General features: G+C 40.1%; 1 protein-coding gene across 4 annotated transcripts in view; it reads right to left on the reverse strand.

The window, feature by feature from the left end:
• Positions 1-11364, reverse strand: part of LOC117305013 (AP-2 complex subunit alpha-2-like) — a 35567-nt gene extending 24203 nt beyond the window's left edge. For all 4 annotated transcript variants that reach the window (XM_033789698.1, XM_033789696.1, XM_033789697.1 and 1 more), the window contains exons 1-6: positions 11235-11364; positions 9026-9153; positions 7736-7804; positions 3509-3651; positions 2607-2800; positions 611-740 (exon numbers count right to left, since the gene is read on the reverse strand). In XM_033789698.1, the coding sequence (XP_033645589.1) occupies positions 611-740; positions 2607-2800; positions 3509-3651; positions 7736-7804; positions 9026-9089 (600 nt within the window). In that variant the 5' untranslated portion in view covers positions 9090-9153; positions 11235-11364. The remainder of the gene's footprint in view (positions 1-610; positions 741-2606; positions 2801-3508; positions 3652-7735; positions 7805-9025; positions 9154-11234) is intronic.
• Between the last annotated feature and the right edge of the window lie 1271 nt (positions 11365-12635).

Consider the following 12635-nt stretch of genomic DNA (forward strand, 5'->3'; position numbering starts at 1 on the left):
GACGAGTCAACAAAATTGTTGGGTCGCCTGAATTTCTTTTTAACATGACCACATGAAATAATGCACACAATTTTGAAAACATTTTGCCTTTTGAACGATTTTATCTGCTTATTTCTGCCCTGAACAATACTTTTTTTCATCAACAATCGTTCTGATGGGTTCTCGCAATGAAATAATCAGAACCAGAACAAGGTCGAGATTATACCCTACAAGCGCGTCTTCCAACCCCGGAAATTCAAGTTTTGTGTTTCCCCATTCGCCTTCTTATTGTTTTAATTCTCTGGTCCCTCTGTACCAACCCAATCTACTACCAGTCTAACCACCAACCTGACCACCCATCTAGTCACCCATCTGGTCACCCATCTGACCACCCATCTGACCACCCATCTGACCATCCATCTGACCATCCATCTGACCATCCATCTGACCATCCATCTGACCACCCATCTAGTCACCCATCTGGTCACCCATCTGACCACCCATCTGACCATCCATCTGACCACCCATCTGGTCACCCATCTGGTCACCCATCTGACCACCCATCCAACCACCCATCCAACCACCCATCCAACCACCCTTCTGTCATAATATCTATCACAGGTTCTCTTACCATGTGTTGGTCATTCAGAAGATGTATAATTCTTGTTTGGTATTCGCTGCTTGGAATACAGTGGGAGTCGGTTCTGTAGAGACGAAGCAAGCACAGGGCGGCACTCTGCTTCACCTCATCAATGGTATCCCTGCAAGAAAATCATTCACTTTGTTACACATTCAAATTCACACATTTTCCATAATCCACTCACACTAGGGTTTCACTTTAGCTACTAAATGCACTGGTAGGGCCACTGATTTTCCGCGATCGCGGAAAACGGACGGAATTCGCGGAATCCGCCCTTTGAAACGGAAAACGGGATTTCAGAAAATTTGATTTTTTTTTTTTTTTTTTTTTTCGTGACGCCAAAACTATTGAAATTGCATTCTTTATTAAGATTCTTTTTGTTTAACTAAAAAGGCATCAGAAATCAGACCATTAAAAAGTACGAGATCGTAACCGTGGATCATTCTGTTCTACTTCACACCATCCTCAATGTTTACACACATGATGTACACACGTTGTTAACATGGTTAAGCGAAGGGCATTATTCGCGGCACGTTTTAAACATTTTTTGTTCACCCAAATTGCATTTTCTCCCTCTCTTTTACCAACAATAATACACAAACTAGCTTACCTATGATCTATAAGAACACATACAATGTTTTTTCATCTCGGAAAGGTCTAAAATAAAACCGTAAACTGTCAACATTCTGTTGCCAAAGCGATAACAAAATGGCTGACATTTTGTTTGTGGATGGAGAATGGTCACGTCCATAGACTTGTTTCCAAGTCTTTGATCATGCTGAAACAGCGCCCTCTTGTGGATACACTCCTGTCATTAGCCTACAATGTGGCTGATGCAGAGAATCAACTGCAGTTTTAGACTTGGAATAAAGTCTATCACATCATGTGCATTGATACTGCAGTCACAGTGCAACCTTTTTAGAACAGCAGTATACAAAATAATCCACAATTATAAAAAAAAGTATTTTTTTAAAATTTGTCAGTTCAAATGAACATTTTACGAAGTCAACAGTGCAACTTATCTCAAATTGATTTTTATAAGTGTGTCCCTGGGTATTAAACAACCTTTTATCTAATTAAAAAAACATGAAACGGAATTTTTTGTGCCTGAAACGGAATTCATGTTTTTGCCAAACGGAATTTGCACTTTTCTGAAACGGAAAATCAGTGGCCCTACACTGGACACTATGATTGTTGGCATAAAAACTTACTTTGTAATGAGCAATGGAGAAACGGCTCCCTCTAAAGTAACGTAGGTTTTGGGAAAGAGGTAATTTCTCACTCAAATATTAAAAGACTTCAGACCCGAAGCCTTTATTATTATGCATGTGAGTTGTGCACACAAAGTTGTGCAACAAGGGTGTTTTTCATTTCATTGTTCTCTTGCACAGTGGAAAACCGTCGCACAGCTCTCTCAGATAAGGCATTAGCCGGGAATCGAACCAGGGGGGACAATAGTGAGAAGCGAGCACTTTACGTACGTCGGAGTAAAGTGCACAGTCATCTAAAGTCGCCATTGGGGGTCAAGCAGAGTATTGACCCAATTCACCTGACGTCATCATCAGAATTATCTTGGATGCACCATATTGGTGGGCAATGTCACTGTGCGTTATTCAGTGAAGGGCGCACGGGGCGTATACATGTAAACCTATGTGCCGACCAAAATGGTGAGCATGGCACAGTCGCTGAATGGGACGCACGTGCAAGGGGTCAATAGTGCCTCCGATTAAAGTCACTAGTCACTTTTCAACGACGGATGGTTCTGCGACGGTGAAGATGACATTTGGCGTCATCTGCGCATGCGTCGGCTTTAAGGACGGTCGTCCCTCAATTTCTAATGACAGTACTTGGGCTGAATCTTCGTTGTGCTGAAAGCGACAACGTTTAGCTGAACAACCATCGCAGAACCATCCGTCGCCGAAAACAAAAAGTCCCTAACAACAGTTGAGGGCGCACTTCACGAGGGTTGAACGTGTTTGTTTCTCACCCTGAGACTAGTAGCTTGGGAATCTCAGGCCCGAGCGTCTCGGCCATGGCCTTACTGCCGATGTTAGCGATGCAGTGAAGGGCTAGGTTGATGTGGATGGGGGTACGGCTTCCCATGTCATTCTTGATGTTTTGAATCACCAGCTGCATCAAGTCAGAGTTCTCGTTGACGAGGACGGAGATGAACAGGTAGCCCTGAAAGAAGAAGAAATAGATCAAGGAATCAATGTTATTCCCATTAATAAATACCTTTTTAACAGCTAAAGTTGTCAAACTTTTGTGACTTTTCTCATGGCAATAATGGTCTGTTAAGCGCCCTCACTGGGGTCAAAGGAGGCAAATGATTGGAAGATAGCTGTTCTGTGTGCGTAAAAAATGCGCGTAAGCTCAGTGTCAATGAAGCGTGTCGCGTTGTGCAAGGGGTCTATTAATAGATTTTCAGCGCGTGTGAGCATGTGCGCGAAGTGCCAATGAAACTAAGATGAATAAGCATGTGATAAATACAGCGGAAAGTGCAAACACTAGTATACACATATTGACTGGCAATGAGGTAACTTGTGTACGTCTATTCCCCCGAGGGATTTTGAGTGACCAGAATAGGGACCTATTTCCCGAGGCCGAAGACTAAAGCCCGCTCGGGTACTAGTTCCCGCAAACATGCGCGCAAACACTAGACTATATTAGTTCATCCCACATGACCGTGTTTCAGCCGACCAGAATACAGAACAAGCAAGAGGTGTGTTATAATTGTATGCTGGTTTAGGGGTAGTTTCAAAAGAAGGTCCCTTCTCACTTGTTATACATATCCCCACATGATCCAGTTTTGACCAATCAGAGTCTGTAAACTGTCCAGGGTACTTATTTAAATTTGATAATCGATATCATTTAGAGATAAATACTTACAATCTGCTTCTCTGTGTACTTGTTTGAGCTGAGGAGATTAACGGCCTCCATGTGACCAAAGTCGATGTCGTGACCGAGCAGAAAGATGAAGAGCAGTTTGCAGACATATTTCTTCTTCTGGTATCCATCTAGAGTCTTATCCCCTGAACATCAACATAAAATAATTCAAACAGTTAATAATAAGAAGAAAAAAACACCCTTGTCACATGAAGTTGTGTGCTTTCAGATGCTTGATTTGGAGTCCTCAAATCTAAATCTGAGGTCTCAAAATCAAATTCGTGGTCGATTATATCTTCAGAGGGGGCCGTTTCTCACAATGTTTTATATTATATAACACCCAAGCAGATCCTTGCCATTTGATTGGCGGATTGTCCGTCACGTGATAGCAAATAAAAGTACCATTGTACGCTGAGTCACTCACCGTGCTTTTTCGTTCCATCCGAAAAGTACCATTGCACGCTGCCAGCGTGCAATGGTACTTTTCGGCTGGAACGAAAAAGCTGAGTAAAAACATCACTGCGTGCGCGTTGTCTTCGGTAACGCAGCAAGGCATTTATAGTAAAATTACTAGCATTCGTCTTCTACAATTAAAAATTGGAGGCCTACGCTTTGTTTGTTTTGAAAGTTGTATCTTTCAATCAAAATAACAAAGATCTACTTGGATGTTATATAAAACAAATAATGAATGTTTTTCATTCGTGCAATGGTGCGAATATGTTCATTCGTTGAAAGCTGGAATGTTCCATTCAACTCGGCTCCGCCTCGTTGAATAGGACATTCCATCTTTCAACTCATGAACATATTTGCACCATTGCACTCATAAACATTCATTATGTGTATACTATCAACCTCTTCCCATTACTGGTTACCAAGTAAGGTTTTATGCTAATAATTATTTTGAGTAATTACCAATAGTGTCCACTGCCTTTAAGCACAACCCCTTGATGAAGAATAATCCAAGTAAATGAGGTCTATTTGTTCACATGTACATGTACGTTATTTTAACTATTCACTTGATACTTAAAGGAACACGTTGCCTTGGATCGGACGAGTTGGTCTTTGAAAAGCGTTTGTAACTGTTTTTTCTAAAATGCATATGGGTAGAAAGATGATGTAAAAGTAGAATACAATGATCCACACAAACATGCCTCGAAATTGCACGGTTTTCCTTTTACCTCGTCGACTAACACGGTCAGCCATTTAATGGTAATCAAATTTTTGACTCCATAAATGGCCGACCAGGTTAGTTCGCGCAGTAAAACTGAGCTATCTAGCCCTATATTGGCGGTGTCCCTATTTTGTCAATATCGAACAAGGATATTGACAAAATAGGGACACTGCCAATATAGGGCTAGATAGATAGCTCAGTTGGTAGAGCGCCGGCACGTTAATCCGGAGGTCGTTGGTTCGAATCCCACTCTAGTCAATTCTTTGTTCAACCCCAAAAATCATTTACAAATTTACCCAGTCAGTTTCCCTTGTGGTTTATATTGATATCTGAAACAAAAAGTCGCATCCCCTTAAGGTGATCCCCTAGCTGCCGCTTCCCAGGTTGTATCGTAATTTGGGTGTGATCCCTAGCTACACGGCAGTTAACGGTTGTATGGCTTCTGACTGGCACCCCCGAACAAAGATATTGACAAAATAGAGACACTGCCAATATAGGGCTAGATAGCTCAGTTGGTAGAGCGCCGGCACGTTAATCCGGAGGTCGTTGGTTCGAATCCCACTCTAGTCAATTCTTTGTTCAACCCCAAAAATCATTTACAAATTTACCCAGTCAGTTTCCCTTGTGGTTTATATTGATAGTATGTTTTTTATGATAAAAAACCTGCTTAAAATTAAAAGCAACTGCAGCACACGTTACAGAGTTGTAGGTCTTCTCACGATAACTATCAAGAAATGCATCCCCTGAACAAATCCCTCCTGCTTAAATCTACATGGGGAATAAGTGTCAGCCCCTACGTATGCATTTAAAACATTATGCCTTCTCTAATTTCCCATCTGACATGTTGGATTGACTCGCTGCAGGCATTGTCACTAATTAATTGGGCACTTACTGAGTACAGCCTATCGGAGATGTCAGGGATGGGCTTCAATTTTTACATATTTTATCAATCACATTCAGTGGAGTGTAATATACTGTTAAAAAAATTAGGGTGAAATTTCTCTGGGTTAAAGCCATTGGACACTATCTGAACAGAACAAAAATTAAAAGTTCACAGATTTACAAATAACTTACAGGGTTTACAGAAGGTAATCGTGAAAGGCTTCCTTGGAAATATTATTCCATGAAATGCTTTACTTTTTGAGAAAACATTAAAACAATTATCAATTATCGATATATCGAGAATAACGGATTTATTTTAAACACATGTCATGACACGGCGAAGCGTGCAAAAAACAAGGGTGGGTTTTTCCGTTATTTTCTTCAGACTCCGATGACTGAATGAGCCAAAATTTTCACAGGTTTGTTATTTTATAAGTTGTGATACCTGAAGTGTGGGCCTTTGGACAATACTGTTTTCCGATGTTGTGTGATTGCTTTAAAATAGGCCTAAGTGCTAGGGTTATCTATCTATAAAAAGCGGTTACAAACGCTTTTCAAAGACCAACTCGACCGATCCAATGCAACGTGTTCCTTTAATAAACAGCACTATGAAATTGGCCCCAGAGCTTTGGTTAAATGAACTAGACCGCTCTGAATATCCATTGATAGAATTTTTTCAAGTGTCGACAAATTTAACTTCCACATAGCACTGAAACCAACGGCCATTAGTTATTGTCACTGGAAACGATCTTGAAAGGTTCCTTCCAGATTTCCTTTTTCCTGTTTTCTTAAATTTGTCTGATGGAACGAGATTCTACAACTTTGACCCGTTTTAAAATAACCACAATAGTCCTTCAGGAAGTGTAATTTACAACCGCAAAAATATTGAAGGTCTTTTTGACATGTTCAATTTAGGAAGTCCTGTATGATTTTCAAATAGATAATATAAATTATAAATGTGTAAAACAACTGGACTTCGGTAAAAAGTTCAAGCTATGAAGCCATTTAAAACCTTGCATGGTCAATTCTGTGTGATAAATGAAGGGTCGGTCCTTCAGCATTTGCCCTTCACCCTGTCAGATTTAAATAAGGGAATAAAAGGGTTGCGACGAGTTCTTACACGGCCGTTTAAAGCTGGCAGGGTCGGCAGGTGTGATAAAGCGCATGGCAACGACCCTGCAAGGTTTTAAATGGACGATTCACTACTCTTTTATTCCCATCCATAAATGCCCTTTTGTTAAAAAAACGTTAAAAAAAACAATTACAAACACTTTGTCGGTTGAAAGTTCGAGGTTTTAAATATTTTTTCAAAAACTTGTGAAGAGTCTGTTGCGCGTACGTTGTGTGCGCGTGCGCGCTTAGAACAAGATTACTCGCGCACGCTTAGAAGTAGATTACGCACTGTTACTAATACCTATGAATTGCATTCCGCGTGATAGTCTTGTGCGCCTGACATGCGGAAGCCAGCCGGTTATAAACAGCCAGTTATAATAGGAGTAGAGAAACTGTCTGGGGTATTTATGAATGGTCGCTTACATAACAATGTCATCGCCAACACTTTTATTCCCGTAACCTTCTACTATCTTGCCTTCAATATCGAAGGTATTGAAAGATATAAACCATGCCAGCCTGTAATATGACACCATGTGAATGCATCAGTACACAGTCAACCCTCCTACTGTCTGACCATTCAATATCATCCACTGTGGTTTTGAAACAATCTATGCCAGCCAGTCTACAGCGGGGGTAAACGCACAGTGTACACAATACAAAGTCAACCCTCCTACTGTCTTACCATTCAAAATCTTCTGTGTTTTTTAATGATAGATTTATAAACAAGGTATGCCAGCCTGCAAAGTGACATTGTGTGGTGAACGAATCAACAGAGTACAGAGTCAACCCTCCTACTGTTTGACCATTCAAAATAATAGATTAACAACGCAGTCTGGTAGGATGGTGGAGAATTACACACAGGTGCGACTGTACACACTGTACACATTAATCAGAAATTTCTGTGCACTTGTGTCAACATGTACAAAACTTTTGTTGTTAGATGTTAAATTCAACTGTCGGTTGAATGGTTTCAAATGGTTGGTCAACTTGCTTGAAAATGAATAAGAGTACCAAGAGTAGGAGGGTTAATGGTATTCATAACAGACAAAATCAACAAAAATTACCTTTGAATTTGGAGCGAATGTTGGCCAGTTCTTTATTGATTCGTTTGATCTCAGCTTCCTTGCTCTTGCCTGAAAACAAATATTCAGTCCAATCACAATTCCAAATTTTAAAACTTCAATCACAGTCTAGTAATACACGTGTACATTGTACACCTTGTCGTAAATTGTCTTACTTTTCTGTCACACCCGAGTGCACCCATAGTTGTGTTCATATTGAGAAAGTTGCAAATTGTAGCAAGACCAAGTCTAGTCTGGCATCTTGTGTAGGGCCATCCCCTTGGGGCCCAGGGTTTTTGTACGTGTTATTTTGTCTGTACAGTCATCAAAAGAACATTCAACGATACATCAGAATCACTCATAATTATTCATTGTGTTGTCCTTGAGGGCCACCCACATATCTGGTTCCGCTATAGTGAGTCATGATAGGGCTAGTCTACATCCCCTGTTCGATTTTTCTGCCAAGATGAAGACGAGGTTGATCGTCATGGCGCCCTCATGCATTGAAAAATGGCATCACTGTCGGCCAGGCGCGGGTGGCTCTGGTGATCGGTGGTATTATAATATGCGCACACCAGGGCAAGCTGCGACCAGCCCATGGTTGATAAAAATGTGTGCAGTTTCATGCCATGACAATTTATAACCAGGGTTGTCAAAAGCCCACATTAAGTGCTGGCAAATTTTCTGAACGAGAAGATCATCTTAAAGGCAGTGGACACTATTGGTAATTAAACAAAATAATTATTAGCATAAAAACTTACTTGGTAAACAAGTAATGGGGAGAGGTTGATAGTATAAAACATTGTGGGAAACGGCTCCCTCTGAAGAAAAGTAGTTTTTGAGAAAGAAGTCATTTTCCACGAATCAAGCATATGAAAGCACACAACTTCGTGTGACAAGGGTGTTTTTTTTCTTTCATTATTATCTCCAAACTTTGATGACCTATTGAGCTCAAATTTTCACAGGTTTGCTATTTTATGCATATGTTGAGATACAGCAAGTGAGAAGACAAGTCTTTGACAATTACCAATAGTTTCCAGTGTCTTTAAACAAACAAGCACAATGGATTAGGCCCGGTTCATACTTCCTGCGAATGCGAATGCGAAGCGAATGTTGACGTCACAAAAATCGCAACAAATCTTCGCAGCAGTTCAGCTCCAATCACCTCACTAGCGAATATCGCTGCGAAAGGATAGTTGTAACGTCAAATTCATGTCAAATGCGCTTCGCATTCGCATTCGCATGAAGTATGAACCGGGCTTAAGGGTTGTTATTTTTTTAAGTAAAACTTACAGTTTCTGATGTCAGAAATGAAGACTGCCAAACCCCGCATGCCATCCCCTTTGACTGTCGGCATCGTTGCAGTTTGGTTTTTACCAGTAAAGGCACCAACAATAGAAACTACTGGCCTTCAACGCAATCTTGAAACATTAAAAAGAAAAAATACACATAAATAAATTTGCAATTTTTTATAATAATAATAATAATAATAATAATAATTGTGGCTTCTTATAAAGCGCACATGTCCGCCACCCAGTGACGCTGCTGGCGCTGTAACGCGACTCTGTTGATTAACTAGTCCAATAAGGATCAATGATTGATGAACTTTTTTTACAAATATTAAAAATTTAAATATTAAAGGGAAATTATTAAGTTGTGCAATAATTTAAACTGGCACTAAAACGCGTGCATACATGATGACGCATCCGCAACTCTCTACCACTTAAAGCCATTGGACCCTTTCGGTACAGAAAAAAAAAAAAGAGTTCACAGATTTACAAATAACTTACAGGGTTTACAGAAGGTACTGGTGAAATACTTCTCTTGAAATATTATTCCATGTAAAACAATATCAATTATCGTTAACGAGAATTACGGATTTGTTTTAAACACATGTCATGAAACTGCGAAACGTGCGGATACAAGGGTGGGTTTTCCTGTTATTTTCTCCCAACTCCGATGACCGATTAAGCCCAAATTTTCACAGGTTTGTTATTTTATATATAAGTTGTGATACACGAAGTGTGGGCCTTGGACAATACTGTTTACCGAAAGGGTCCAATGGCTTTAATGATGGACTCTTGATTCCCATCATGAATTAATTCTGAAATCACGACGACAACATGCATTTCAATACTCAGACATGTCAGACTAAACAAAATCTTAGTTTTATATTTTCTAAAGAAGTCCCCAAACAGTCACTGCGCATTTCAGTGCCATTCTAGCTTATATCAATCACTGGCGTGTCCTGGCCTAGCGGTTAATTGAGCACCGGATTCAAGCTCTGGTGTTCGATCAGCAGAGTGTGGGTTCGAATCCCGGTCGTGACACTTGCTACATAAAGTTGGGAAGGTAGTGCTTTCTACCAGCCAGGCTTCTGATGGATGATACCCAAGCCTACATCCGTATGGACTGTAAAGGGGGTAACCCTGTTTCAGTCAGCCCTTGGAGTAGGTGGCAACGGCCCCTATAAGAATTGTGTGTCTGGCGAATTGCATTAAATAAAAATGAGAAAAAACTGTCCAGTAGGCCTAACTAAAAGAAAGCCTACGCTGGCTTTACTCCTAGAACTATGATGAGGTTCGTTCCGCTATCATCTCCACGCGGATCTGATAGTGGAACGTGTAGGTTCTAGTTGGAGTACACTGGCTTCAGACCTGGAATTACACATGCCATGGCCATCGTTGCCTCTGGTCTTGGCCTTGGTGCCCATAAAATGTCCCTCATTGACTTTTTCCACTGGAAGTGCCCTTGTTTGAACTTGGGGATAACTTCCCGTATGGCGCCACCACTTTTTCACTCATTTTTACAAAAAGGGATATATCAATCAGGTAAATAAGTTCCTATATTATTTTATATCGAATGAAAAAGTGGTGGCGCCATACGGAAACTTTTCCGAACTTGGCTTTGCAAAATGAAAATGGCCTTGCCGCCTTGGCCCTTCTTCTTGCCCTTTTCAACGCGTTCTCAAAGATAAGATTCCAGGCCAGCCAGGCGCCCGAGCCCTTAGGCTTAAATTTATACACCGTCTGTAAATTAAAATTATAATTTAAACATCATCAATGGTTTTTGTTTTGTCAGTGACTGTCACTCTCCAAATTGGAGGGTCGAGTCAGTCACTCCCATTCCCAATCACATTCATTTCACACAAACAAGCCCCCCAACCAAAAAAGGACCAGCCAGACAGACGAAGAATTCAGACAGCACAGAGTAATTTGGGAAATTTGTGAGACTAAATTGTTACATGAAGAAGCTGTCTTTCCTTAAGAAAGCCCATTACGAAGTAGAGAAGATACATGTTTCAGTAAAGAGGGCGTGCATTGGTACGGTAAGGACCCGTTCGTACGTGTACCGGCACCGCATAACCGGGGTGCGCTTTTTACACACACAGGCAATGGGCCAAATCGTAAAAAGTAATAAAATTCACATTTAGATTGGCGATTTACACCAAATAAATCACAGCCAAATACACCATAAAAACAAATGAACGTTTCCCACTCACCCGATATAACCTCTAAACTCTCCTGAACTCGTTCACAATTAACAGGAAATGGAGAACTTGACCAAAGAAAGGAATTACGTTAATGTGTCTAGTTCGATCTTCCTGTGTCGAAAATGGCCGCCATTACAGAAAAGACACCCGCTCTAAATCTCATCCGCTAGCGTACATCACTGGTACCCGGTAAAGGGCAAAAACAGGTGTGTATAATTTGACACATTGAAAATAAATTATTGACAAAGAAAAATGTACTTTTAAAGAAAAAAATGTGCGCGTTTTAACTTTTTGTTATTGTGCCTTAAAAAAAACAAGGCAAAACTAAATTTTCCCTCTGTTTTTGTTGGGTGGGGGGGGGGGGGGTACGGAGTTCTCCCGGTGCGGTGAATTTTTAAAAAAACTAGTAGTAACTTGGAAATTTTGCACTTTTTGTTGTTCATTTTCATTTTTGGAACGCAATTCGATGGAACAGCTTGAGTTTTATGTTTGTTAGGTGTTCGTTTGTTTGTTTGTTTGTTTTCTTTCCCCATGATTGTTTTTTACCTTTTCTTTTATATTATAAAAAATAAAAGGCCAGCATTATTACAAATTATTTGTGCAATGACGCCTTTATTAAGAACATTTTTTTGCGTGATGAACCAAAGCTTGATAGGGAAACTCAATCATAGGATATTTGAAATAGCAATAATATTGTTTTCAAATACACCCGAAAAACCATGAAAACAAGTTTATGCCCAAATTATGCAAAGTTCTGTCTATAATTACTTCTGTGCACTAAAGATTTGACCCACCTATGGTTACCAGCGAATTATTGACTAATGGATCTAGCATGTTCCCAGCGATCCCGCCCCCTTACAAATTCGACCTCGAACAAAACGCAGAAACAATTCACATTTGCACTCCAATTTGTGACATTGATGTTCGAATTACAGCTATAAAGACTAGGATTTTGATGTTTTATCTAAATTTAGCATATTTTCTATTTCTACACCTACATGGTTTCACTTTAAGTTAAAAATTATATGTGGAACGGTTTTCGTGAGGTATTTTAAGAGATGCGTTCTAACGTTTCCCATAATGGGGTGGAGCGGCAACAGCGCAAATTCATTACAGGCTCAATCCACACGTGTCATGTGACAATGTAATGAGATTTTGCAGATTATAGATGGCGCTATTTCATTTTTACGGGCCCAGGCAAAATATTTTGTTATGGCCCTTTATGTCCACATTACTCCTAGTTTGTATAAGGCTTTTTGTCAAGGATTTCCTCCACATATAATAGTATCCATGGTTCTTGTGATGTGTTCGGAGCCCCTTCTCTTAATTCCTTTCGTGGTCAGGTTTTGCGTGCCATATCCTCTTCCAGTAACTAATGTATACATGTATTTTTTTTTAATTTAATGTAGG

The sequence above is a fragment of the Asterias rubens genome, chromosome 22 (assembly GCF_902459465.1).
Source record: "Asterias rubens chromosome 22, eAstRub1.3, whole genome shotgun sequence".
In the NCBI taxonomy this organism is placed as follows: domain Eukaryota; kingdom Metazoa; phylum Echinodermata; class Asteroidea; order Forcipulatida; family Asteriidae; genus Asterias; species Asterias rubens.